The sequence below is a fragment of the Anopheles moucheti genome, chromosome 2 (genome assembly GCF_943734755.1).
Source record: "Anopheles moucheti chromosome 2, idAnoMoucSN_F20_07, whole genome shotgun sequence".
Classification (NCBI taxonomy): domain Eukaryota; kingdom Metazoa; phylum Arthropoda; class Insecta; order Diptera; family Culicidae; genus Anopheles; species Anopheles moucheti.
The window spans coordinates 46,654,946-46,682,815 of record NC_069140.1 but is presented as its reverse complement, the minus strand read 5'-3'; the positions used below and the strand labels follow the sequence as shown (position 1 = coordinate 46,682,815).

Below are 27,870 nucleotides of genomic sequence, written 5' to 3'. Positions count from 1 at the left end.
GTAAATAAGACAACGTTATCTTTTAATTTGTAACGGCCACTACCAAAACACTAACGCCACTGCTGCCAAGGATTAGTTCAAACTGCATGCATCACACCGAACCGAAGAAGTTTTACAAATTAAAATCACTTTATATTCGCCCCTCAAGCTCAAGCTGACTTCTTTTATGTCTTCTCCTATCTTAAGAATGGCCGGAGTGCAAGCAAGACAAGTCACATCTGGCCAGCAGGCAATCGCCCAGCTGAAGTGATTTGGAAAAATTACTTCGAAAATGGTTAATCATAACGTTTTGACGAATAATCCCAACCCCCCACAGGGCACTTGGAAGTTGCGGACATAACTTTTTTGAAAAAATTTCAGCCAAACAAGCAATTTCAATAATTTTCAGGTCATCAAAGAGTGAGCATTTGATTGCCAATTTCGCGAAACATCTAAAATAAAAGTAAACATTTTTATTTGTAGTCGCGTTAGCTAAGGTTTTGGCCAGTTGCCGTATCGCCGGTTGCTCGATATGGCTTATTAACATTTTTCCTGAATACTTATTAAACATAGGATTCAAGCGAAGATGGCTGCAAAGTATTATCTTTAATTGTTTTTGCGTTATTCCGATAAATAATGCTCCCAATGATCAATTTCAGCATTTCGTTTTCTTTTTACATGTTTAATGGCTTTGTTTACTGTTTACTACATGCACACAAACTGTCAAACAGCGGTGCCAACCGAGCCATGTACTAACGATGAGCTGTCAAAGGGTCAAGGTAGTTAGAGTTGAAGGTGAGCAACGACATTTGCAACGATCGACTTCAAATCTTTTTGGCGGGAAAGGCAAGATTTATTAAACAAACCCTATTTGAAGCTGGCTTCGAATTAAATTACATTAGTTTTTTCGCTTGTGAGATAATGTTTTACTGCAAGCAGATGAATTATAATTTACAGTCAATATGATTTAAAGGATATGAAACATAAAACCGCATTCCATTGTATTTCGCTCGGTTAAATGCTCAATCCAATCTCAACCCATCCGCACTCGCACTTTCCGGGAAGCGTACGATCACTCGCACAAGAAGAAACGCGCGTGCCTGCTGTGTTCCCTTGTTAGCAAACATTTGCAATCTACATTCAGTATGCCGCCACCCAAAAAAAAAACGAAAAGAGAAAAAATACACACACAGACACACAGATACCCGGTTTTGAACCTCTCGCCAGAATCACGTGCATTTGTTTGTAAATAAACCTCCAAAATCGAGCGGCGCGCTGCGCACGCGCGTCCATTTACTGCGAGCGGAACGGAAATGCTCCCAAATTCCCGACTACACACAACTGTCACGAACGAGGTCGGCCATATATGCACGACGCGAGCCGCCTTCGGTCAGGCTAGAAATTTCGCTCAGATTCAACAATTTTTCCAGTAGTGCAGCCATTACATCGCCCCGGGACAGGGGTGCCGTTTCGGTTGGGTTTCACTTTACCGTTTTTCACCCATTCTGTTGTGCGGAAGATGTAAATTTTCAGTTTCGGTAAGCTTTTCGGAACGCGCATTGTCGTGTGGGTGAGGGAGCTGTGGATAAATCTGTGCAATGAATATTTCCGTCCGGATGTTGATAAATGATAAGAAGTTGGAATAGAAAAGCTCACAGGCGGCCACCATGTGTGCGTGTGTGCGTGTGTGTATTTTATCTGCACGGTGTAATGGTTATATAATTTTATCCAGCTGCTTGCTTGCTGGAGCAAGGCGTGAAATGGTTAATAGTGGAAATGAAGAAAATCTGTGAAAAGTTCCGTAAATGGTGCCATTCAGGGTTTATGTGTTGATGCAAACGTTTCGATATTTTCTCCCCTTCGTCAGTTTCCTGTTTTCTAATATGGCGGCCATGTACTACGGCAGGATGTTGTAATGGGGCTGTATCGTGAACAGTGTGTGAAGTGGGTGCAGTTTGGTTAACATGGTTGATTTGAATCAAACAATTGCTAGCCATATACAAAACGTAGCTTCAAAATTGCTCCTTAATTCCGTACGTACACCAAAGCACCGAGCGCAAAATGGGCATTGATTAGCTTTGATGGGTGTGATAAAATGGTTTCCCCATAAATGAGCCCCCCGGATGAAAGGTACATGCTGTAATAATCTGCTGGTAGCAATTTTCCAACACACAACCCACACGTACCGGGCAAATCGAAACGAAAGCCATCGACCTGCCACATACAAGAAACTCAAGTGTGTTACATAAAACTTTTATGTTCCACAGACAGTAAAAATTGAACCACTCCCCAAGAAAGCTTCTCCGCCAGCGCCATCCACCATTGCTTCGCTCCAATCCTTCCCCCCCAATGCTACGCTTTGATCTCACTGGGCAGGTCATACAGACCAGAGACCATCCATCCACCTCATCCAGTCGCTGACACGTGTGTCAGTGTGTTGGTGCTGATGTGTGTCATGTAAACGTATCGCTCCACGCGCACTGCTACACAGGCCCACAGGTTAAATCGTGCTAGCAAACAAACAACAGCAACAACCACAACAACAATTCCAGCCCGAAAAGATGAATGCTTCTCGATCGATAAAATCAGCTGTTGAATTTGACACTTGATGGCGCTCTCCCGGTGCGCTCTCGCAAGTAACACACCCATCGATGGAGACGCCCGGTACCCCGTAACAGTATCAACAAGCGCAAGGCACATTGCAACAATTCTACCACCACAAGCAAAACCGCGCTGCTACAGCCCAACCAATACCATCGCAAAATCCGGAACAGTCCGTTGCCGTGGCCAACCGAACAAAAGTTTATGCGAGTGGCTCGGCGACGAATATGACTTTTCAATGCAATTGTCCGTTGCCCGATGGGAGAGTCCGGCGCTGGTCCAAATACACATAAAACTGTTCAAGAAAACATAAACAGCAGCATAATCGAGGAAAATCGAATCAGATTATCGTCGTTCGCATTTCATTACCCCATTGCGCCGGCGGCGCATAAAATCGAGCTCATCATCTGTTGCTGGCGCTCGGTTGGTTCGGTTCGGTTGGCGTGAAAAGCAGTAGTGGACACACATATCGGGTGCCAAATTTTTCGCCTTCACTCGGCCACCGTCCCCCTCCCGCTATGGGGTTTGTTTGTTTTGTAAAAGCATCGTCCCCGTACGAAGGCATCGAACTCAACAGGTTCAATGAGGGAAAAAAGCTATTGATGTCAGCAAGCGAGTCTGGACATTTCAACTACTTGATGCATGTGTAGCGCGTGTCGTCGTGTCCGGTACCGACTGTGTCGCGCATGTAGTTTGAAACTTGGCAAACAGTAGCAGTGCTGCCCTAAATGCAATTACGGTGGCTTCATGATGGAGGATAAATTGATTTGTTGTTCTTGAACGCCGGACGAACTTGGCCGTTGGACGGGCACAGTTCATTTGTTAGGCGGAAACTTGAAAACTTAATTATGTCATTATGCGCTGGCAGTATATTATCGATTATCGAAAGGATAACGAAAGCTTTCAATGCAGTATTTTAGGTGCATTCCATGACGGCACAATCGCTCTCTATATTTTATTACTATTAGCAGACTGTTGATCTTATCGACATTCCTGTTTTTTATTTAATTTTATTGGACTATTATAATATTTCTCCTCTAAATGATGTATTTTAATGTTTCACCAATGAGGACCAATGATTCTTTAAACTGTTACTTGGACAATCAAATTATCTATAGTTTTGTGCTTTTAGTGAACTTTGTCTCGGCATGACGACTTACTAGGTCTGCCTTAGAAATGCCTACCATTTCTAGTTTGCAAGAAATTAATTGCTTGCTTTTAATGATATACGTTAATATTAAAGTACGATTTAACATACTGTCCCTAGGGCACGCATGGCGTTTTTTCAAGCTGTATCTTCATGCCGTGATCAAAATTATGATTGCAAATTATTTGCAGTGCATTTTCATTGTTTCATACTTTTTTGTAATTGTTTTTTGGGCTTGTTTTCACGAACCATGTTACATGGCATCGATAATCAGGCTTTGATTTGTACGGACGAACAACTTATAAACGCAACTGCCTTCATAACCAGCGGCGGATCATACGGTAGGCGGAGTAGGCGGTCGCCTAGGGCCTCGCCGTATTGGGGGCCCCAACAAATTTGTGCCGATTTTGCGATTTTTGAAAATATTACAGCAGAGATAATTTATAACAAAAAAAAAATCATTTAAATGGTAAAAAATTGATCAAAAGTATCTTCCTTGGTTAAATAAAACATTTGTTTCTATGTGATAAATTAAATGCAAAGAAGAATATCGACTTTGTGACTTAAAAGTATAAACGAAATTGCACCACGACCCGAACACTAATTTTCCCGTTAATCGAGAAAAATTTCTTCGAAAACTACCAGTTTCCGAATGTATAATACCAGGAGAGCATCCACGGAAGAGGTAGCTCTTGGTAATTTTGCCCGCCTAAAGGTATGCAATGTTTAAACACTAACTTTCCCGTTGGTCGAGAAAAATTTCTTTGAAAACTACCAGTTTTTGAATGTATAGTACCGGGAGAGCATGCACAGAAGAGGTAGCACCTGGTACTGCGCCGTAAGGTATGCAATGTTTATACACTAACTTTGCAACCAACTTGCAATGCAATGCGCCGTAAGGTATGCAATGTTAATACTCTAACTTTGCAACCAACTTGCAATGCAAGTTGTACCGGCCGAGCAAGATGGCGCGCAAGATGGCGCCCAACGTCGAACTTGCATGCAACGAACTTGCATGCAAGTTTTTGCATGAAAATTCTTGTATGCAAACTTGCATGCAAGTTTGCATGCAAGTTTGCATACAAGTTTGCATGCAAGTTTGCATGCAAGTTTGCATACAAGTTTGCATGCAAGTTTGCATGCAAGTTCGACGTTGAGCGCCATCTTGCGCGCCATCTTGTCCGCCAAGGGGGGAGGGGAGGGGGAAGGAAGATGTTACCTCTTGAAAAACATGCTCTCCTGGTATCGGAAATCTGAAAACAGCTGGTTTGTATGAAAAGTTAGTATATTAACATTGCATACCTTACGGCGCATTGCATTGCAAGTTGATTGTATACCTTCTGGCGCAGTACCAGGAGCTACCTCTTCCGTGGATACTCTCCTGGTACTATACATTCGAAAACTGGTAGTTTTTGAAGAAATTTTTCACGAAAAACGGGAAAGTTAGTGTTTAAACATTGCATACCTTTCGGCGGCAAAATTGCTGTACAAGGTGCTACCTCTTCCGTGGATGCTTTCCTGGTATCGGGAATCTGAAAACAGCTGGTTTTGTATGGAATTTCGTACCAACCGACGGGAAGTTTGAGCGAGATGAAGGATGCTTTCCGTTTCATCCATCTTCCTTACACTAGCGATCGCTCTCACGGATTTGATAGTATGCAATGCAATAGTGATGGGCAAATTTATTCCACACTGCAGGTGTCACCTCTTGAAAAACATGTTTTCCTGGTTTCGCAAATCTGAAAACAATTGTGTCGTTCATGGTCTTAAACACCAACATGAGCGAAACAGGTTTCTAAGAAATTTCTCTGATTGTTACCGTAAAGTAAACCAATTGAAAACTGTACCTTGGGCGAAAAATCGTAGAAGGCGTTGGACTACTCAGGATTCGTAAATGTACGTAGATCGTAGAAAATGTGATCCAAGTAGTGGCTTACTAGGCCCGTTTACAGGGCTACGCAAAAGAACTCTGAGGTGTACGCAAGGGAGCTTTCTTTCCGAGACTTTGCTGGTGTTGTTAAATCATGTTTGAAGTACACCTCCCTAACACCGATAATGTCGTAGCAAAATTATAGGCCCCCCTTTAAAAAATCCGCCCTGGGCCTCCAAGGGTATTGATCCTCCACTGTTCATAACATGCGTTCTGGACTTCGAGTTGGAGCAACTTGTCTGGAGAAAGACAGGACATTATCCAACATAACGAATCCAGACTGGTACGAAATATCATACAGATCATTCCTCTGTATGCAGAACTGATTGAAATCACTGCGAGTAATCAAAAGTCAGTGAAAGCCATTAACAACAGACGAATACCCCTGGAGGTTGTAGTGTCAAAGAAAAGGGATATTTATAAGATCATTTCATTAAGACATTAGATTCGCTAGCTATGTCTTTATCTCATTTAAGGGAGTAGAACATAAAATTCTGTAAAAAAAACTTCTCTTGAACGTAGTGTTTCTCTTATTGAATCTTTTGACAAAAGTAATTCACAAAACTTTGCAGTCAAAAGTTCATGAACCGATGCATTATTTTACTTCATATTGCAAATATTGTGGTATTGCTGGGAAATTAAAACTTCATTCAGGTTAACGGTAGCACAAATTACAACTACTTCTCCCATTGGACAGAACTCATCGTCACCCCGTTACTGTCACCATGGCGAACGCTTCGTCCACTAATCCCATCGACGAGGGCCTCCAAGATCTGGGCGTTCCGGTGCCGGTGCAGACGTTCCTGTGGCAACAGATAGCACCCTTCATCCGGCCAAAATTGGGCAAACTGCACGAGGCCAGCTGCATGGTACGTATGCAGGTTACACAAATGCACAATTCACCCCATCACAGTGTGACCCCGTTTGCAAATTGACCGGTTCGGAAGCAGTGAATCGTTTGCAAAACATCAAACATTAAACATGCAAATAACATCATTATCATCGGATTCTACAATAACGCAAACTGTACATAATCATTCGAGCTGTTCCGTGTGCCAACAAACAAGTGGTTCGATTCAGCTGCTCCTGTGCGGGATGTGTGCTGACACACCATTAAGTGTTATTAATTTTAAACACCACGAACAACACTACATTATGTTTTGCTTCAAACATTCTCAAAACCGTTTTTGTTTTCGATCTGTTTTTTTTTCTTTGTGTCAATTAATTGTGTTTCATATTTGCGGATTTTTTGTTCTGTTTTTTTTTTGTTCATTTCAAACGGGGACTCTCTCGTTCACGAGCGCTCATAATGTTCCATGTGTGTTAACAGTGTGACTGATCGGTGTACATAATATGCAGTGCAGGACATTACGAACCAAAAACCAATAAGGGATTATAAAATTTAATCAGCAACGTTATCATACTACACCATTGACTACCATTTGCCAAATACCCCTCGAAACATATATAGCCGGTGTGAATTGATGTTGGTTTTATTGCTTCTTCTTCTTTTTTTCTTTTCTCCATTTCCGCCAAAACGAAATCTCTTCTCTCTTTTTCTCTCTCTTTTTCTTTCTTTTTTTGTGCGTGTGTGTGTATCTCGCTATTGTCATCATGTGTGCCAAAACAACTGCGTTTCGCAAAAACAAAACCGAAAACAACACTCACACAAACCAAAATCAACAACAACTAAACGTTGTCTCGCCCTCCGTACCAACTCTCTCACGAAACTCCTTCACACGATCATCACAATTATGCGATCCAAATTATAAAAAAACAACCAAACTTCATTATGGTACAAAACAAAAACAAAAAATACTATGGTTCCCCAATTACTCAATTCGAACGATGCAATACAAAATTTTGTGTACGATAGTTCTGTCAACACGCACCCGGACACCATGTAAGTGTAAATAACTACATGTGATATGTTGCAAAACAAAAAAGCTCATGCTTGGTACCTTTTCGTTTCGTAATACTAGCTTAATGAATTATTGCAAATATTAGTGCTGTTGCTCCACTTAGCTATCCGAGTACTGTAGACCAATTGCGGGCGTAGAGTTTTTACGTAGTAGATGCTGTTTCGTTTGTGCCATGCACACGATGTTAGCCGTATGATTTGTATCCTTATCCACACGAGCCGTTGTTTTTTCTCCATCGACCAACCGGCAATACAACACATTTTGCTAATGCTGCTTTGCAAATCTTATCATGCCCACCTACCTAGCTTATAGCTTTTTCTCTCAATTAGTAAATAGGACCGTTTACGACAGCACAGTAGTAATAGCCATAACATCGTTTCCCTCAGAAAATTCCCTTTCAAAAGCTAATCGAGTTTTCCTTCTGGCAAACGCTTTCCACCTTAGCCGTCTTTCAAATACTACTTACGTTACGCTTTTATTTCAATCTCAATCTTTCACCATCACTAAAACACCACGGTATTATTCATCCAATGGCTTTGTTAGATGGCATTAAAGTCAAAAAGAAACACGCAGCCTTGATAAAACAGGCATCGAAGCATTAAAAAAAGATGTAACAACAAATATTTTGTCATAAGGAGTGCATACTTTTAGGCGTAAACCAAATCAACTCATGCACGCCACTCGGCAAGCAAAACGCCTAAATGTATGCAAATCTCTGATCAAATTTGGTTCTTGTTATGATCTTAGCAGCTTTATTTGTAGTTTTATCATTTATTTTTTAATCCTACAAACATAGGCAAATTTTGCGTTAGCTTTTGTAGTGGTTTTGCGTGTGCAACATGTAAATTAGGATCGTTGTGTTAAATAGTGACTCGTACAAGTAAGCTTTCTCATCATTTTATCATCAAACTAAAAACCTGCTTGCAACACCGTACTGTTTTGTCGGTAGTGTTATTCAAAAATAAAAATCCGACGCATGAATTGTGTGTGTATGTATTACTTTTTGTAAGGTTTGTGAGCGTATATTGCATAGCGATGCGGTAAAAACGATTTGTATATCGAACACATGACAAAACATTTCAGCGTTCACTGGTTAAAAAGCCATCGTTACTAATGCTTGCTTTCATCCACAGGAGCTGAAGGAAGCGTGCAAGGTAATTGGATAATTCCATTCCAAAAACGGCAAATCAAACAAATCATATCATTAATTGCCTATTGCTTACGGTTTTATTTTAGTCCTTCGAGAAGGTGCTTGTGCAGAACATACAGTTTGGACTCTCACCATCACTAACGTCCGCGCTGGAATCGATCCCAAGATGGCGCATTGTGCAGGCTGCCTTACCGCACGTCATACACTGTGCCGGTGCCCTGATGCACAATCGGTAACAGTTCCGCAACAATGAATGTCACTCGCCTTGCTTAAATACTCCTATTCGCTTTCTGTTTTCGTAGTGTCAAAGATCTACAGGCGCTTGGGTCGGCCGAAACCAAGATACTCTATACGCTTCACTGGATACTGCTGTTTGCTGCCGAGGAATGTGCGGATGCCGAAACGGACAAGGATAATGCGACGAACAATTACCTCTTCTCAATACCAACGATATCGGTACGAGTTTCCGGCAGGTTAACAGGAATGAAAATGACTCACTTGTAGCTAATGCCGTACGTTCGGTTCCATTGCAGCTGTTCGTATTTTTGTTCGCACCCATCGCGCACATGCTGAAGGAGTCCGACTTCCAAAACTTTCGGCTCGAAAATGGGCTGAAAATGTGGCAGGGAATGTGGGAGTATCGGGCACCGAATGCACCCTGCTTCACGGCACCGGTGAAACCGAAGGCACGCAATTTACTGAGCTCCGTTAGCACTACTCCGTCGCCCGAGGTGTTCTCACCCAGTAAGACAAGCGTGTCAAGGGTTTTTTTCAAGAATGAGACTAAACTTGTTCGATTTCCTTCTATCATCTCTGCAGAGAAAATGGAAAACATTGAATCACCACCGAGCATCTACTCAGGCAACATCAAGCACGATGACGAGCTGTCGTTCGTATCGTCCCCAAAAGATTCCGTCTTTCCGGAAACCATCCCGGAAGAGGCGTCCAGCATTGAGGAGGAGCGTGTAGTGATCTTTCGACTACCGATGGATGGTGGCGTACCGGATCCATCGTACTATACGGCCGACGCTAGCCTTCTGCATCATGGTGCCAAGTTCAACAAACCTTCCGCACATCAAACACCGACCAGCAGCGGCATTGGGATGAGGCCTCATCCACTGCACCAATCAGATCATCGCGGTGAACCTACAAGCTTCGATTTCGATAGGATTGACACGTATAGCGTAAGTTGAACGTCAAATGTTCATGGAATCTTTGCAATGTCCACTTTCAAAAACCCTTTCATCTCTGTTCCTGCAGAAAGACTCGAAACCGAAGACAAGTTCCTCGACGGAACGGGAGTCCTTCGATACGGATCCTAAAATGTCGCAAGGTCACAAGTGTGATGTCATAGCTGCCACCTTTCTTGATGTAGCCGTACTGCGTTGCTTGTTCATTTCCCACTGGCAAGAGGAAGGTGTATACTGGAGTTTACATTACTTGTACAATCGGTACGTATGACCCTCGGCAGACTCGCCAAACTTCCCGAACCAAATGTGATCTGGGGTCTGTTTTTTTCCCAGACTGCGTGACATCAGCGAAGAAACGTCTGCCCTTCCATCCCACCCGAGACGGCGTTCGAACTCGCTACCCATACCGCAGATTGAGATTTCACTCTATCAAGGTCCCAGCAGTAGTCGGGATAGTCCCAGCATCGGTTCAGCGAACAAAGACTACATAGAGATACCGGATCCACCGATCCCCGCCCTGCTGGCAGACGCACCGTACTACGTCTCCAAACTCCCATCCGATGAATCGTCCCTTGGGCCGCTCAGCGAACGGAAGGGTAGCGAAAAGAAGCGTCGCGTCAAGATGGCCGACCTGCGCACATTGATCGAAACACGCATCCTGTCCAAATCGGACCGTGGGTTGGAAAAGATTGGACTCGATGCAAACACCAACGGGAAGCGACTCCAGCAGATGGTACTACACCGCTTGCAGTTGATTCATCGGATTGATCTTTATCCAACTAACATCTTTGAACGGCTTCTCCTTGCAGGAGTGTCACCGCAGCTTGGACACAGGCGAACGACAACTGTCCCGCTCGGCGTCGATGATATCGCGTGCACCATCAACGAACCTCGTTAAGGGGAAAAGTATGCCCAGTTTAAGGTATGTAACGTGAGCGAAAATTGTTGACCACTTCACACTCATCAGCATGAACATCGGTGGATCATTGTCATTATTGTGTGCAGGAGAGGCCACTTTATGAGTAACTGCTTAATGAATCTAACTGACCTGAACTACCTGCTGATCTTGTGATCCATTATAGATTGATCTTTAACTAGTTATATCTGTTCATTGTAAAGGTTTATCGTGAAGTAGTACAAACTTTAAGCGATTACCTAGTCGTCTATTTCCTCAGTAATCAGCAATGTAACTCTCTCTCTCTTTCTCACTTTCTTGAGTGTGTGCCTAGCATCATACGCTTTCTCCATCTAATCGTCTAGTGTTTGTAGTAAGATCGAAGCATATAAAACCATTTTCTATCTCTACTTTACTCCACTACTCGTATCTATTCGTTTAACCATCTGCAAAATACAATACCAGCTGTCTCATTGATGGCGGGTAAGTTTCTTTACATTCGAAAGCGAAACAACCCCAAACACTATCCGCTGTACTATCCTGCATTATTCGTGCACCTTCATCAAGTACGGAATCCTGTTCTCACCAAATTCACGCTTATTGGCACTGGAACGGAGTTGCTTGGAAGTGTCTTTAGTTTTCAAAATTCGATATTCCTACTCTAGTTGTTGCTCTCCTTAGCGTTATAATGTTTACTTGTGTTTCCCGTCCCCTTGTTTGTAACAGTGATGTGTCGTACGGAACGAATTCCGCTTGTTAATATGTCAATCTGTTCCAAAATTCCGTAGATGTCATCGAAACATCGAACCACCACCGAAGGTTATACGTAACGTCCAATCAAACGTACAGTCGAGACAATCGAGCACAACGCCCAAGTATCCGATCATCACCGTCACGGAGCACACGCCGACACCGTCACCGGATTATATGAAGCGACAGGTAGAGTAGCCAAACATTACTTACCTGCCACAGTTCATAACCTTAGTCCAATTCTCCTTCTTCGCAGGGTTCCATTGACTCCCAGCTGGACGCACTGAGTGCTGGTGGCAGTACAGGAATGTTCAAATCACAGATGCTACGATCACATACGGATTCTCACATCGGTAAGCCGATAGTGCCGATATGCCGGATGCTCGAACGATTGATCTTCGAATCTATGTCTCCTCCCGTACTAGGTTACACATGCATCTCGGATGAAACTGAAGCGCCCGGTTCTTGCTTCTACATCACTAAGGAGGGTACGATCGACTATGAGGTCGTCCTGCTTGCAGTGCACTGTGTGTTCAAGCGAGACTCCAGTGTCTGCACGTTGCGCGTGCTGGAGGCGGGTCTCAACATCTGCGAGATTCTACTGGATCTGGGCGTACTGAAGCTGGGTGATCATGCGCATTCGCTAGCGATCGGTATCGTGAAGCGGGCGTTCATGCATCTCGGGTGTCCGCACGGCTGTAACGATGGTAGGTTGTTGGTCAGCAGTTCTGAAACGAAACAGATTCCGTAATCATTCACATCTTTTTGCTCTGCACAGCCAACCGTGGCCCACCGGCAGAAGTGTTACGTACCACTTGTAACTCCATCCTATCGCGACTGCTACGCCAGAATGGGAAAATCCTGAAGGCAAACTTGCGTGCCTTCATTAAGGAATCGCCGATACATGAGATCACCGATTTTTTCCACGCGTATCTCGGCTTCTGTGTGGACCCCAGCTCGCTACTGTCACCGTTGAGTAAGTAGCGCAAAGCCCCAGTCAGATACTCACACGTGCGCAGGTTTCAAAACCTTGCTCAGTTATTGCTTCTTTCCTGCTCGGTGTTGTTCACACTCTCTTTGTTTAAGAGGTTTATCAGCTTCGTTTACTAGCCCCAGGAACCATATAACCGTTGGAACGCTATGTCGCTAAACTGTCATGTGTAAACTATTTTATCCACTGTGTCCCTTTTCTCTCTTTCCACTACTTAAAGTTGTACGCTATTTTTTCATCTAGTATCGTTCAAAATTTACACTTTAAAGCCTCCAACGAATGCTACTGCCATTTTGTAATAGCATTCTGGAGGGTATTGAGCTGGACGGATCACGCATCTGTTGATCGGCTGTCGATCGGGAATCATCCATTTGAAGTATCATTTATGTTCGACTCACTCAGTATTGTTCTTCAAGCGTAAACCTTTTGCCACTTGTTAGATATTCCATCCCGTTCCTTTCTTTTTCCCCGTTGCCTTTTACCAATTTATCTTTCCGTTGGTACCGAAAATAAATGCTCTAATTATTGTCCTTCTTATGCTTCGTGTAGTAGCAGCAAACCGAATTGATGCTGTAAATAGAAAAGAAAAAATAGTTTAAAGTTATCTTTACATAAGGGAACATCCATTTATTACGTAACGCTGATACGGATGGCAGGGGGTTTACTATCACCAGGGGGCAATTAAGTATCATTCAGTATTGGGGGGTTAGTACCAGCTTTCGATTTGTTACATAGTGGTAAGAGAGGGAGAAGGGAGGGGGGGAGGTGAGAAAGAGAGAGAGATTGAGGTTCAACTTCAACCGGCACCTTGTTGATGTACTATCGTCATTTTTAAAACTTTTTTAAACTGTGTTTTGACCGGTAAAAGATTGGTTAAATTCGTTATGAATAATGTGTCAAATGCAAAAGATGAATACCAAGGACAAAGTAACTTCATCGTTGCACCGGTAGATTGTAACCGTCGAAATGGTGCAACTGTAAATGGTTGCTAGTAGAATAAATTCGATCACGCACGAAGTCCAGTTCTAAACGGGTGATATCGGTTTGCGTGGGTATTATGTTCTTTAAGCTAGATGAATTGTTACGTAATTGATAGAAGTTGCTTCCAGTGTTACGTTATATTAAGATAAGGCGGCTCTCAGCAAGTCGAAAATGTTAATTTCTGTGTTACGTAATAATTGTGTGAACCCTTAGCATAATCAGTTCCATTGCGTTGCATTTGGTTGTGCGCTATATACACACACACACACTTTCACTATATGTTAACACGTTTCCTGTTGCTTGTCCGAAGTAGAAAGCTTGCACGTATATGTGTTTCATCTTCACCTGATTCAGACCATAAGAGATCATCTGGCATAAAATCGTTGAACGCTGACTTTGGCGGTATATCAGGCGGCCAGGGCGGGTACGCGACCAACTTCGGTAGCGGACTGACCGGCGGCACGGAGAGTCAACTGATCGGGGCCATCTTTAAGACGCTCGCAACCCGGCTGGTGCAGTCGCTGAAGGAACTGAAATCCCAGGACAACCTTGCGCTCTACTGTGACATCCGGCAGCTCATCACGTACGTGAAGGGTGCCCACGGTGGTCCATTCCGTGTGGTAGCGCTCAGCGGCATTCTGGCTGTTACGCCACGCCCTCACAAGCAGGCACCAAACATGCAAACAACGCGTGTCATACGGTAAGACCACTATGGCCACCATGCGGCCACTATTCCGCATAGATTGCAATAACTCAACGTCCATTCGTTCGTCCATTCGTACTTTCACAGCCACCTGCCAACGAACGACATCCAGCTATTGCAGCAGGATGAGAAGGCACAGCGCAAGCTGCTGTTCAAGAAGAAGAGCACATCCTCGACGTGTGTCGTAAGTAGAGCTAAATGTCCTCTTGGTGTACGTGACTCTCAATAAGTTAAATGCTTAAACACGTAGATCGTTCCTTTCCTGTTGCAGCTGTTAGAGACGGAGGGTTTTGAGGAGCCGAGCCGGGCCAGCCAGAGCCCGTTAAGCAATCTGCGCCGTAAGGGGCCGCAAGTGCGGCCCACCCTTACCCCTCGCCACAGCGAGCGGGCTTTATTGTCTGATTCTACTTCCAGCTCGGAGCGTAACTCGGTCGGTCGGCTGACGGGGATCGTGCGATGGTTCCGGCGTTCGAAGGATCGCGAATCGGTGGACCTGGAGTCGGGCATACTGGCGGCGAGCGGATCGGAATCGATGGCCAACTTCATGCGGAAGGGTTCGCTCAACTTCCAGACACGCAACCGTGCAACCGAGGGTATCGGCAGATCGATCCAGAAGGCGAAGCGGCGTCTCAATCGCTTGGGTCTTGGCAAGGGCAAGAAGAAGACGGGTGGTACCGAAGATGTTGGGGGAAGTTGTAAGTAGAGTGAGTTGTTAGATGCAGTGGACCACGGTTAACCCACATCCACACGCTGTTGCTTCTCCGTTCGTTAGATTTCAGCAGAAGAAGTTCACTTGACGTGAGTGATGGACCGCGTGAATCTGAGGTGGTAGTACTGAAAGAGCGACGCCTCATTCCAACGATACCGGTTCGGGAAGGCATGGCTCGGTTTGCACTTTTGTTGGAGGTGTGCGCCCCTGGATCAGTTCCCGATCCCGCACTGATCACTGCTTTGCTCGATCTGGTATGAAAGATGGCGATCAATCATGTTAAACCACAATTATTCAACTCGATTCCTTCCCCAACAGCCGCAAGCTCCGATTGTTGCTCGAGCGGCCTTCTTGATCGAGTGTGCCCACTTCGTTCATCTGTGCAATCGCGGACAGTGGCCATCGTGGATGAAACAAAACCTGCCAATCTTTAGACCATCGGGACCGGCAATGGGAACCCGTACGGCAATGGCGGCCGGGACGCGTCGTGCACACGTTCTTCAGCGTGCGGCTGGCAAAATGTTTCATCAGGTTCGTATCAGTGCCCCGGTTTCTAGTCAAACAGTCGCATGAGACCGTCTTTCACTTCTAGTGGGGCGAAGCATTAGGCGCTCGGTTGAACGAGATGATCAACAACGATAAACTAAACTCAGAGCAGTTGGCTGCCAGTTTATCTGATCCTGAAAAACAGAAACAATTGCTTCAGCAGGACGAGGAGGAAGATTTCCTCGATGAAAGTGCGTACCGATAGGGATCTGGGTCGTGGGTGAATAATTAATTGATTCGTGGTCCTTCCCTCAGCAAGCGTCAATCCACATGGAAACGATTGTCCACCGGCACTGAAACTGATCGCCTGTGTACTTTTGCTAGAGATCACTGCCTTCCTGAGGGAAACGTACCAAACATTGCCGAAAGCATCACGACTATCCACCAAGGAGAAGCACACACCGTGGGATAAAGTTTGCCGGTGACTAACATCGCTTCTGTTATTTGTGTTTGCCGTCTCTAACAAGATGTTCCCTGTTTTGCAGAGGTGAAACTAATCGTCGTTGGTCTATGGCCCTCAGCTCTATGGGCGGGCATTCGCAAACGTCAGCGCAGAGTCTACAATCGATAGCCGGACAGACGGAACGCAAGATTTCGTTCGTACTGCAGGAACCGGACAACGAGTCGGAAAACAGTAGCAACACAACACTTACCATCCAGGGCGAGGAAAACGTACAGCGTACGTATTTGGGTCACCGTTGGCTCATCGTCGGACCAATTAATGATGTTGGATGATGCTTATTTACAGAAGGGCAGAAGCGTACGTTGGCTACATCAAGGAACTTTCTGTTGCGTCGTGGCACGTCCGCAACACCGGCCGGTGGTTCGTTTAAGCGACGGTCGCTGAAGCTTCGCCGCGGTGCTAAAGATCTGAAGGAAGTAGAAAATGAATGTAAGCGTTAGTGTTTGTGAATTCGTACCGTCGTCTCATTGCTGTTTGCTTTACTTGGTTAACGTGTCCATTCTCCTGTTTTTCTTAGATCCGGTAAGACGTACCGATTCCATTCAATCTAAAAGGAAGGTATCGTCACTCTCCGATAGAAGCGATAACTCTGAACCAGGACAAATCAGTGGCGGAGAAGAATCACCAGGCATCTTAAGGTAGATCGGCAATCTGATTCATTTAAATGCTTACTCAAACCGTACTCCTCTCAACAGCGATGATCAACCACCGGAATCTCCGTGCGATTCGAACGAATCCGACGAAACAACCAAGAACCTTCCATGGCTTAAATCGGTATCGAATTTTTTGGGCTCGTTCAATTATTACTGTGATCATCAAAACTTTTGCCACCCGTACTGCTACCGGCGGCATATGCGTGCTGCTACAAAGCTGATACGAGCTATTCGCAAGGTAAGGTATTGTTCTCATTCGTAAAAATATTTTTTAAGGTTACACAAGCAAGCATAAAAAGTTATTACGCCTTTTGAAAAAGTTAAATTTCGAAACAAGTCCCATGCAGGATGAAACATTGAATAATGTCCGTGAGAGTTACCACTGTGCTTGTGTTCGCTCCAGCATTTGGTTGCGCTCCCGTTTGTAAAACTCTCTTGGAAAAGTTTGGCACAGCGGTACGGTGCCACTGTAAGCAATATCCAGGGGAAGCATCGCAATTGGAAGCGATAGCTGAGAGCGTGAATGACGCATGCGCTGACGTTGCGGTGTTTATATATAGGCATGAATGGCAGCTCTCCAACAAGCCTCTTTAGCTCAGTGGTAGAGCGCTGGTCTCGTAAACCAGCGGTCGTGAGTTCAATCCTCACAGGAGGCAGATGCTGTGAAACTTTTTTGTTGTGTGTGACGCGATGCATAATCTTTTTTTTCCATCTGCTGCACACCACTCAACGTTGTTTTTTTCACATTTCGAAGGTTTACGGCGATGAGTTTGGCGTTACTCCAGTCACCTACGCGCAGCCGAACGAGTCCACCAAGGGAACTACGCGTCGCGATCGATCAAAACAGGGCCGCAAGGTGTCGGATCAGAGTTCATCTCAAACTTCACCTTCCAAGCGCAAGGACAGCGTCACGAAACGTGATCGGTAAGGTTACTTCCATAGTCTTTTTTAGCTTTCTCAGCGTGTTCTAACGTCTGTCAATCTGCAAACCGTTAGGATCTTGCTGCAAGACGAGTCCGAACCAAACACCTCCCAGTACTCAACGTTCATACACGAACCGAAACACCACCAGGAAGATCCACCGGTGCTAAAATACATCAAAAATCAAGTCCGTGACGTCTTTCACGCTCCCATAGCGTCACTCGTCAAGGGTGCAGCCGTGCTGACGGAGGAACAGTTTGTTGAGGTCATTCCGATTGCATGGGAACTGCTGCTGGAAACTGACCAGGAAGTGTCCGCTGCTTCTGCGGCCCTGTTCATACTGGCCTCGGTGAAGGCACCCAACACCGCGACGGACATTATGCAACGGTCGCTAAAGAACAAATGTCCCAACACTCGCATTCAGGCAATTCTACGCTACCAGGTGCTGTGGAAGAATCGCTTCCAGGTGTGGCCACGCATGGAGGAAGGCGCACACCTTTCGTTCAAGGTGCCACCGCCCGGTATTGAGTTCACGCTACCTTCACCGAAGATTGGCATCGAAAGCTTACCGGTGGTTGACCCGCCCTGGATGCCTCGCCAGCAAAACAAAGACATGGAGGTCACGTTGAATCAGGAGCGGCATGTAAGTGGATGAGAGCGTTTCGGTCGTACGCTGTGGAATCAATGTTTTCATGAACCCTTTGTTCCCTTTGCAGCGCTCATTGGTTACGGCTACAAAAACGCGCAAAAAGCAGCAAACGGAAGCGATCCGTCATGCGATGCTGCAGCAGGAAGACAAACAACGCTCGGAGCGGCAGAGTTTCCTTATCACTACGATTCCCATTACGCAGCAGGCGGCACACGAACCCGGTCTTGATCATGGGCCTGCTGAGGATCACGTCGAGGAAGAGGAGGACGGTACCAGGTCGGCTATCCACATGCATGCGGCCCATTCGCTGTTCCCGTCCTGCCTGTGCTCGTCCGTGATGCAGATCGTGGCGTGCTTGGATGATGCCGCCGTCAACTCGGACGGCTGTGCCGTGTACGAGGTGGCCTATCAGGTCATCTGGATATGTCTCGTTGAGGATTCCGCCCTGTTTCTGCGCTACGTGCTCGAACGCTTAACGCGCGACCATCAGGATCAGATGTTTAAGCTGCTGAGACATCTGATTCGGTTTGTGCCGCGGCTGCCACAGCAGGCGGCATTCGCACTGTACAACTACATCATAGGGTACGTGATGTTTTACGTACGATCGACACATGAATGCAGCCAACAGGTGGGTCCGGGTGATAGATTTAGTGAGCAGAATTTGACGATCTCTCCCTCTGCTTTCAGCTCGTTGGATCGGCATTGTCCGTACTCTGGATGGTAGTGCACAGCGTGCACGGTATAATGTTTAAGGACCTGAAACAGATCCTGCGCAAAGAGCAGTGCGATGCATCGATCCTACTAACAGCCAATGTGCCCTCGGCGAAGAAAATTATCGTACACGGACCGGAAGGTAAGTAATTGAGTGGGCGATAGTCCTCCACCTGGATACAGACACACTAACGCGCTTGCGTTGCAGATGAAGGTGGAATACCGTCCCAGTTCCCGGTGCAAGAAGACACACAATTCTCTCAGCTACTCAGCGAATCGTTAGACTTTTTCGGCATCGATGAGAAAAAGCACGCACAGCACGTGCTGGTCGACTACAAGAGCCACCAAATTCTGAACCCCAACTGGTACGTGCGAGATCTTTACTTTTTCAAGCGGTCACAGTACCCCCAACTGCGCCTGGTGGAGATGAAAACGGAGGAATCGTTCAATGCGCTGCAGCGCCAGGAGCTGTGCAAAAAGTTCGTCGAGATCGGGAAGGTACATCTGACCTGGGCCATCCTAAAAAACGTGGACATGGTCGTGCAACGGGTAGTGTTCCTGCACGAAGAGCTCATGAAGCTGCCATCCTTCCCGCGCAAAGCGCTCGAGGTGGATCTGGATCTGCATCAGGGCGGCGAGCTCGGCAAGGAACTGCTCGGGCTGGATGTGCTGCACAAGTTCATGTGGGTACGGTTGATAGCGCGCATGTTCGAAGCGATGGCAGGCAACTTTGCCTATTCCGCCGACATACAACTGTTTCTGAATGTGCTGTCCGGGGCCGCACTGCTACACTCGGAGGATTCCTGCATCATGCGCTACGTCACCGCCACCTTCATCAATGCCGCGTCCAACTTTAAGAACATCTTCTCCACCAACGGTTACTTCATGATCATGCCGGCAATGTTGCAGGTGTATTCGCTCCATCAAACGAACAAGCTCGTCACGACCACGATCGAGTATGCGGTGAAGCAGTTCTACCTGCTGAACCGGAAACCCTTCATACTGCAAATGTTCGGCTCCGTGTCGGCCATCCTCGATACGGATGAGAATGGAACGTACGGCGAGGCGCATAAGGTGCAGTCGAGCTGTCTGTTCAATCTACTGCTCAGCCTGGAAACACCGTCGCCCGATCCGCTCAACATAGCGGAGTTGGTCAAAGAACCGAAACCACTCAAGGCGATCGATTTCTGCTACCACGATGAAGATGAGATGGTGACGGTGTTGGATTGCATCACACTCTGCGTGATGGTTGTGTCCTACTCCGCCGAAAGCACACGCGGCTATCAGATGTTGGTAAGTGGGGGCGAATTGTTTGGAAGGATGCCGGGAGGTGTAAGGCAATCTTTATCCCTTTGCAGATCATTTTGGAAGCCATATTGCCCTGCTACATGCAGCAGATACAATCCTCATCGTACATCCCGCTGGAAGGGAAATGCGAGCGGGACATTATTCTGCAGCTTGCCGTGACGATTCGTACGATGGTGCATAACTGCGAGGGTTTATCGAAGTACGTTCCTGACACTTGACACTTGGCCTCTGAGCTACAAAAGTGTGAACATCGTTTTCATAATTCTCATACCTCTTTAGGAGCTACAATGGTCCGTTCCGCAATAGCCCGGAGCACAAGGGATCCAGCCAGCGGAACTGTTCCCGAGGTCCGCCATGCTCTCCGGGGTTGGATTACGACGACGAGTCGCACGCCAAGTACGTCAGCGATATCGGACGCTCGAAGATGCTGAACGAATCGGTCGACGATTCGGAAACGATACGTGAATATCGTCGTCCGCGTGATGTGCTGCTCTCGGTTGTTGGTGAGTTCATCATATCCGCTTCGACCAGGCTCGCAGAGCTAGCGCGCAAACAGGGCGAACCCAAACCGATGGAACTGTTGGACGTAAAGTGTCACGTCCGGTTAGCCGAGATAGCACACTCGCTGCTGAAGGTGTCACCGTACGATCGCGAATCGATGGCCTGCCGCGGTTTGCAGCGGTACATGCAATGCATCTTCCCACGGGCCGAATGGGCCGACGACCATGGCATGAAGCCAACGCTCGTTACCATTCTGCGTCGGCTGGATAAGGTGTTCCTGAAGATCTCGAAAAAGTCTTCGGTGCGTCGCAACACAAACTGGGAGGCTGCTGCCGGCCTGCTGAAGGGTGTTTCCGAAGCAATCATTCGCTATCCGCACATCCTGCACTGGCGCGAGATGAAGGCACTGCTCACGAACGTGCAGAATTTGATCGTGAACGAGCCGGGCAACTTCCCGGAAGGTGTGTCCGGTGCCGGTGCCGCCCTGATGTCGAAAAGTCCGCCAGCATTCTTCTGCTCGAACGTGGTACGGTTGGTCACACTACAGGTGGTGTCGCCGATCGACTCCGTCTCCCACGGGCTGGAGCAAATTTGTGGCGGTAGTGCCGATTTTCCCACGCAGGAAAAGGCGGAAAGCTTCCTGATGCATCTGCTGATGCCACTGTGTCTGAAGGTTTGCAGCGGTCGGGGTATATTCGATGTGGGTGAACTGAAGCAGTCGGACATTTCGTTTCTGGTGACGGCGGTACTGAACGCCATGAGCCCGGTTGCGGGCCGTACCACACAGATGGGTATGCAGACGAACCGTACCGGGGTGGATTTGCGTGCCGGATCGCTCACGTTCACCGGCAGTCGGGACGCAAAACGGCCATCGAAAATATCCAGCTCACTGTATCAGGCCACCTTTCTCGCCCTGCGCGTATTGTGCATTTGTTTCGAAACGCGACTATCCAACGAATGGCCACGGATTGCGCGGGTGATGCGTGATCTAGGACGCCGCAATGAAGCGGCACCGGAGCTGTGGAGTTTCTTGGAGTTTGTCGTGACCCAGCGGACTCCGCTGTACATCGTACTAATGCCGTTCATTATGCACAAGGTAGTTGGAATTCGGAGCGGGTAACGTGTACGGGTTTTAAAATTTGCTTTGCTTGCATCTTCTACACGCAGATCTCACAACCCCCCATCGGTGATCATGAGCGGCATATGCAGTTTTTGATACGAGAACGAATGCGTGGCACCCAGCCGACGGGTGGGACAAAGTCCCGTGGTGCTATTTTATTGGAACTTTCGCGCGAGTTGCGCGAACTGCGGGAAGAATTGGAAACGAGACGATATGGTACTATCACACACATCTGAACATATTATCAATGGTTCTAATTTTGCAACTTTTTCTTACCATCCAGATCGTGACATGTCTACGGAAACCTCCAAGCGTGATATTCCTAATATTCCACCCGTGCCGGAACAGCCACCGGTACGCCATCAGCAGCGGCCATCGCTTATATCGATGCTAACCGGTGTGCAACCGCCGGGTGGCTTTCCTGCATCACTGCAGCAGCAGCAGCAACAGGCAGATGCCCGCAGTGGTACCGGTATCTGTACCTCCAGCGATACCCTCTCGCAGCAAACCCTTCAAGCGCCTAAAGGCGAATCCCTGTCCAGCTCTACCACCACTACCAACCGTGACGCTGGCCTGATTGCTGACACGCAGAGTGCCGACCTGACCCTCACCTCCTGCACCTTAGCCGATGCGGGCTCGGTAGATCTACAGGCAACCCCGGTCGGTCGGGATGGGCCCAACATCGGCGGCAGCATTCCGCACCTGTCCCACTCCGTATCGCTGCAGGCGTCCGGTGTAAAGACCCAGCCGCCCCGTTTGCGGTTCGTATCATCGGTCGAGTTTAAAACCTCCTCGGGTGAAACGTCGACCACACCGCTATCGCCCGACAGCCTGGCGGACGACAGCTCCGGTGAGAATCACAACAAACACCGGCTGCAACGATCGCGCGCCCAGAGCCGTAAAACGTTCCGCAATCGGCGCGGCATGCGGTCGAACAATTTCAACGAAACCGGCTACATTCCCACCGTTGCTGCGGGTGCCGGTCTGTCGATGGTTGGCCCATCGGTACCGGGTACCGCTAGTGCGGCGGTAGTGGGTGTGCCGGGTGGTTTGACCGGTACGATCATACCCGGCGGAGGACCGTCGGCATTGCCACCGATCGTCAATGAACCACCGTACGTGGAACCGCTGAATCGGGCCATTGCCACGCTGGGCGATCTTAGCTGGGATTCGGTTTCGCAAACGTCTTCCACATCCGGGTATCGCGATAACTACAGTCTGCAAACCGGCCTGCTCTCGCCGGACGGTTCCCTTTCCGGCAATGCGATGGGCGGACGGTCTTCGTCTCAGCATTCGCTGCTGATGCTATTTGAAACGCAGGATGAGGATACACTCATTTAAATTTGCCAAACCCACCCACAACTGTGGATCACAATCTGGCGGAGATACGATCCTGTTTTTATTACCACACTCTCAAACTAGCACCTTGAAGGATGATGCTGAAATGATTGTTGAATTTTACCGCTACACAAAAAGGCTGCTGGTCCGGAGTGACCGGGTTCGTAATCTCCCGGACATTTGACGGGTATAGCATTGGATGAAATGATTGATATGAAACTACGTGTTAACAAAGCGAAACGAATAACTTTTAAAACATGCACTTACAGTTAAATCGTCACAACCACCGTTTTGCTGTTCCGAACTAGCATATTGCGCCAGGCGCGGTATACTAGCGCGTCGGAGTACTAGCGAAACAAAGAAATACACACACCTAGCGACTAAGTACGTCCATAGAGTAGTAGTGACTGTGAAGATATTCATGTTAACGTTTGTAGTCTGATAGCAGTGAGATTGATTAGGAAAGGTATGAAATGTTGCATATTACAAAGCAACATCGTTTATTACCAGCATATACAATAGTGTGTGAGTTTATGTGCGTAAGTTGTTGGAATGTTTGCCAAAATGTATCAGTATTACAAAGCTGCACACTAACGTGTACGCGTGTACACACACACACACACACTCTCCTAGCACGCTGTTTTTTCCCCCCAGAGCGGTCCCCTACAGGACATTCGTGTGGCTGTACTAATTTGGGCGCATCGAATGCGATCGATTGGGTGTTTAAATTAGTAACGTAAGTTGTTAAAGGCAAAGCTATCAGTGGGGTGGTTTTGGAGCGATTGCGCCAGTAAATGGAGGAAGTGGGAGAGGTGGAGAGGGGGGGGGGGGGGGACTACATGTTACACGTTAGTTGTTGAGTCCTACATCCAATCAGTATTTTGAAAACTAAAAAAAATAAAACACGAAACAAACGAATGATAACTAAAATGATAAAACACTGCAAACCGTATCCACCAGAGCAAGACACACGCAAAGGTTTTACTTAGGTTCAATTTTACACAGGAAGCAGCATTGGAGGATGCTGCACATACTTTGTAGACGATTAGGTTTTAACGAAATGCAAAAGTTAGTGTAGTTTCAGCCGTGGAGAAAAGCAAACATAGAATACAACACGTCGACAGTATGGTTCGTTACCGATCATACCTATCCCACCCAGAGACAAGCCGGGGCATGCGACGTATGGCCACAATTTTTACCAGTTTCAGAACCGAAATAGAAACATGAAACCCGTTTGGAGTGCGGGAGGATGCAGAGTATTCGCCCAAGTAGCTGCGGTAGGCTTGTAGGTCGAGAACTTTCCGACAGATGGCGGTTATTAGTAAACGAAATGTATCGAGCGGTGGTTTTTAGCGGTAGTGCCCACGGTGGGTGTTTTCAATGGATTTTTTTGTTGTGTTATTTTATACGAATAATATTTATATATATACACTCACACAAATTCATAAATTTCACACATAAACCGTATACACATAGAGATGATGATGATATATATATATATATATATATTGATTAGTTGTTTAAAATGGTAGAATTTTTCTACAAGAAGGTGTATTTTGTTGTTCACACGTTAATACTTTTGAGCGTTATTCATGGTTGGTAGTATTTAGCACACTTTTTTGAAAATAGAACCAAGCGGAAGTTGTACGTGTGGGATTGAAACATGAAAACGAAGGTAACTAGAAGATAACAATCAATACGTTCAGCGGCATTCACTCTGGGCAATTTGGGAGAGAGGCAATACACTGGTCAGTTTGATGTTGTGTTTCGTTGGTTGATAGATAACTTCTAATTATTAACTTACATTTTACCTCAGTCAACTAACTCCTGTTTGAAATAAGCTTGGTACGATCAGAAGTATAACGAATGGTCGGCGGGATTTGCAATTCATATTTGAGGTTCAATTAAATTTCTAATTATTTTTACTGTTAAAAATGTTAGTTGGATATTTTTATTTCCGTCCAAACTGGTTAGCAATTATTGAGCAAGAAACAACACTTTAGTTTTACCTAATTCAAAAATTGATAGAAAAGATTCCTTGTCATGAAGCCAGTTGCAGCCAAGAGAGGTGTAATTGGAACTATACACTTTTCTAATAGCATTAATTTTCACGATGTTTACAATACAATTATAAATAGCAATATTATTGCTGACTATTCGAGCTATTTAATTACCAAGAGTAATCTCTAATTTCTTCACAATCACCAACACCAAAACTGATCCAGTCGTTGGCCAATCTGTGTCGCTAAAAAAAGCGTGTGCACCGACAGTACTTGAAGCATTTTAATAGACAAATCAATTGAAACGACTGTTAGCTGAAGCTATAAGTGACATTCAACAGTGCAAGAAAACATGCTACACTCTTGCCCGGTCAAGTCCATAGGAAATCATACATCGATCACTATTATAGCAAAACCGTTCATGGCGAGGAAGTTAACGATAGGGAAGAAAAGTAACAAAGATTTATCTTCGTTTTCATGTAATTTTTTATAGAAAATGTTACAACATTGAATGACTAATACCATTTTACGTGTTTTAAAGAGGGGGCAAGATTACGTAACCAGCAAAAACGGCGTTGCGCGTGTTTTAGAATGTATCGTAACTTTGAACTATTCGCTAAGCAGCAGATATATTAGCTGTATACATCAGCTTAAAACTAGCATTTGGGCATGTCATATATATGTAATCAACCATAATTGCGCCCACGGATGGTGTAACGGTAAGTGTACCACCACCTCCGGCATATATACACACACAGTCGTCTAAAATACGCTATCCGTGTAACTTGTTGCCGTTGATGTCGTTGATTAATAGATAGATAGTTAACCACAGCTGGGCAGGTCGGATGAGATTAGGCAAAGTAAGTGAAAAACATACCCAAACCTGGGCTTGCACTGTAACGCCAACTTGCCAAATGGCTTGGAATATCTAGACGCAGCACCCTAGGAAGATAGTCTGATTGTGAATGTGATAGTTGCATTGTTGTCTGTGGCTTTTTAATACCAAATCTGTCCGAAATGGCAGTCGCTCCTAGCAAAAGGAACCACAAACCACACAACCACGCATACAACAGTAAATAAATTGCAAATTTAGCCTAGAAAAGTGGTGAGATTTCTTCCGAAATAGTTATGCTTTTATTATTATGTAAATTATTCTTATCGTGCTTACCGTTCGTTAATGATGGAATCATTTCGTCGTTCCGGCGACACCTAACACCGTAGGTGTTCCAGAGTTTAACTTTACCAGACCCCCAGCTGTTGCGGCTGGTTTCGTCGCGTTGGCGGAAGACTGCGTTTTCTTCATACTGGTAACCCGATATTCCTTTATCTTCTTGCGCCATTCCAACCATCGAGCAACGTCCGGATTGTCGAAGTTTCCACGTTCCTCCAGCTGCTGGTAGTACGCTTCGCGCAATATCTTAAACGCTTGCATATTCCGGTATGGTAGCTGCGTGATAGGATCGTAGTATCGAGCCGGCAGTCGCGTAACGGCACAAATCTGACGGTGCTTACGAGCCGTGTCCGGTCTGGGGAAGTACGAATCAAACACCTTGTTATCGATGTCATTTTCATACGTGATGAAGGTTCGCTCGTATTGTCCAGTTACTTCCATCACGGTTGTTTTCTTTTTGTTTCGTTTCACAGACTTTTCTCTCGTCCTGTAGGGGTGGGATGAAAAGGTACACCTTTTTTCGGTTGCGTAACATAACTATGTGTGGAAAAACTTACGTTCTCTCATTCGTTTCGTCCGCTTCCTTTGGATCGCTTAGGCTGAGAGGATCTACATCGTTATTGTGATCGTGAACTTCTTCAATGATGGGCATTGCAGTGGAAAAGTAACGTATCGTTGGACCGGTAAATTTCTTTTTTGTAGGTCTCATTTTCTGTTTCTCTAATTCCATCCTTCGAAAACGTTCTAAAACAAGACAAGCGATCATGAATAGAAATTGCTTCAAAAGCATAAACCTACCAGCAGAAATCAAATTGCAACAGTTTGATGGAAACATACCTAAAGATTTCAAATTTTCCCTTTCGGTAATTCCCGCCTCCTCCAACAGCTCCTCTTGCGTCGGAATATATTCCTCCGTCCTTATGACACGGGTTCGTTTGCGTTCCGCTTCGAATCGTTGCTTAAGCCGGCTCTGTGTAGCGGCCGTTTTGGCTGCAGTTGACTTGCGGAACGATTTGCGACCAGAATCAATCACGGTAAACTTTGGTCGTTTGCGGAGTGTGGACTGCCGTTCGTTTTTCGCTTTAGGTTCCTTCGTTTTGGGTGCCTGTTTTTTCGGGGCCGGTTCTCGGTACGCCTTCGTTACTGTGCCCATTTTCCGGCGTTTGCTACCCTTTGCCGGTTCCTCTTCCACGTCGGAAATTGGCTCATCGTTTTCATCGATACTGAAGTCGGAATCGATGATATCTTCTTCGTCGTCATTTTTCTGACTGAAACACATCAATAAAAGGTTTTAGTGAGAAGAAATGGTTCAAAGGCTTGCAGCAAACAACTCAGCCTACACATAATCTCCATCGTCGACCGTCTCATTGAATCCACCGTAGGAAGTTTTATAAAACTCATCCTCTTCCTCCTCATTTAGCAAAGTGGCCATCCGTCGGCCAGCATTCGATCGGCGTTCCCGTGAAGCAGCCATTGCGTAAAACGCGCAGAGAATGTTATTGTATCCTAAAAGTTGTAGTAAATCGGAGAAATGATGTGCC

The 27,870-nt window shown here is 46.1% G+C and overlaps 2 protein-coding genes and 1 non-coding gene across 4 annotated transcripts; 2 read left to right on the top strand and 1 right to left on the bottom strand.

Moving 5' to 3' along the window:
- The first annotated feature begins 1,435 nt into the window (after window positions 1–1,435).
- Window positions 1,436–23,942, top strand: LOC128309984 (protein unc-80 homolog). Its single transcript, XM_053046511.1, has 36 exons — window positions 1,436–1,517; window positions 6,355–6,526; window positions 7,534–7,560; window positions 8,713–8,733; window positions 8,816–8,961; window positions 9,032–9,185; window positions 9,263–9,913; window positions 9,990–10,180; window positions 10,253–10,652; window positions 10,729–10,841; window positions 11,280–11,297; window positions 11,603–11,753; window positions 11,821–11,917; window positions 11,990–12,271; window positions 12,343–12,540; window positions 13,948–14,236; window positions 14,327–14,423; window positions 14,511–14,931; window positions 15,012–15,202; window positions 15,267–15,479; window positions 15,541–15,685; window positions 15,750–15,915; window positions 15,980–16,166; window positions 16,251–16,384; window positions 16,491–16,595; window positions 16,653–16,848; window positions 17,365–17,534; window positions 17,607–18,174; window positions 18,248–18,808; window positions 18,868–19,033; window positions 19,100–20,184; window positions 20,250–20,398; window positions 20,479–21,796; window positions 21,868–22,036; window positions 22,104–22,742; window positions 22,899–23,942. The coding sequence occupies exons 2-36, from the start codon at window positions 6,383–6,385 to the stop codon at window positions 23,159–23,161; spliced, it is 9,825 nt and encodes a 3,274-aa protein (XP_052902471.1). The 5' UTR covers window positions 1,436–1,517; window positions 6,355–6,382; the 3' UTR covers window positions 23,162–23,942.
- LOC128305388 (vacuolar protein sorting-associated protein 72 homolog) lies at window positions 16,246–27,870 on the bottom strand. 2 transcript variants are annotated; one of them, XM_053043827.1, is made up of 5 exons: window positions 27,670–27,870; window positions 27,167–27,597; window positions 26,887–27,073; window positions 26,327–26,816; window positions 16,246–16,364 (listed from the first exon to the last, which is right to left on the bottom strand). In XM_053043827.1, the coding sequence occupies exons 1-4, from the start codon at window positions 27,801–27,803 to the stop codon at window positions 26,345–26,347; spliced, it is 1,224 nt and encodes a 407-aa protein (XP_052899787.1). In that variant the 5' UTR covers window positions 27,804–27,870; the 3' UTR covers window positions 16,246–16,364; window positions 26,327–26,344. The 2 variants fall into 2 exon arrangements, with proteins under 2 accessions (XP_052899787.1, XP_052899171.1); XM_053043211.1 differs by lacking the exon at window positions 16,246–16,364 and adding an exon at window positions 25,941–26,252.
- On the top strand, window positions 17,195–17,266 carry Trnat-cgu (transfer RNA threonine (anticodon CGU)). Its single transcript has one exon. It is a non-coding gene; the product is annotated as a tRNA-Thr (tRNA).

Excerpts from the sequence above, each read along its gene's own strand:
- LOC128309984 (XM_053046511.1), top strand. The coding sequence starts at position 6,383 with ATGGCGAACGCTTCGTCCACTAATCCCATCGACGAGGGCCTCCAAGAT. Across the intron at positions 8,962-9,031 it reads GGTGCCCTGATGCACAATCG|TGTCAAAGATCTACAGGCGC; the intron begins GTAACAGTTCCG and ends CTGTTTTCGTAG. Across the intron at positions 16,167-16,250 it reads CCATCCAGGGCGAGGAAAAC|AAGCGTACGTTGGCTACATC; the intron begins GTACAGCGTACG and ends ACAGAAGGGCAG.
- LOC128305388 (XM_053043827.1), bottom strand. The coding sequence starts at position 27,803 with ATGGCTGCTTCACGGGAACGCCGATCGAATGCTGGCCGACGGATGGCC. Across the intron at positions 27,074-27,166 it reads GGAAAATTTGAAATCTTTAG|AACGTTTTCGAAGGATGGAA; the intron begins GTATGTTTCCAT and ends GTCTTGTTTTAG. Across the intron at positions 26,817-26,886 it reads GACGAAACGAATGAGAGAAC|GACGAGAGAAAAGTCTGTGA; the intron begins GTAAGTTTTTCC and ends CCACCCCTACAG.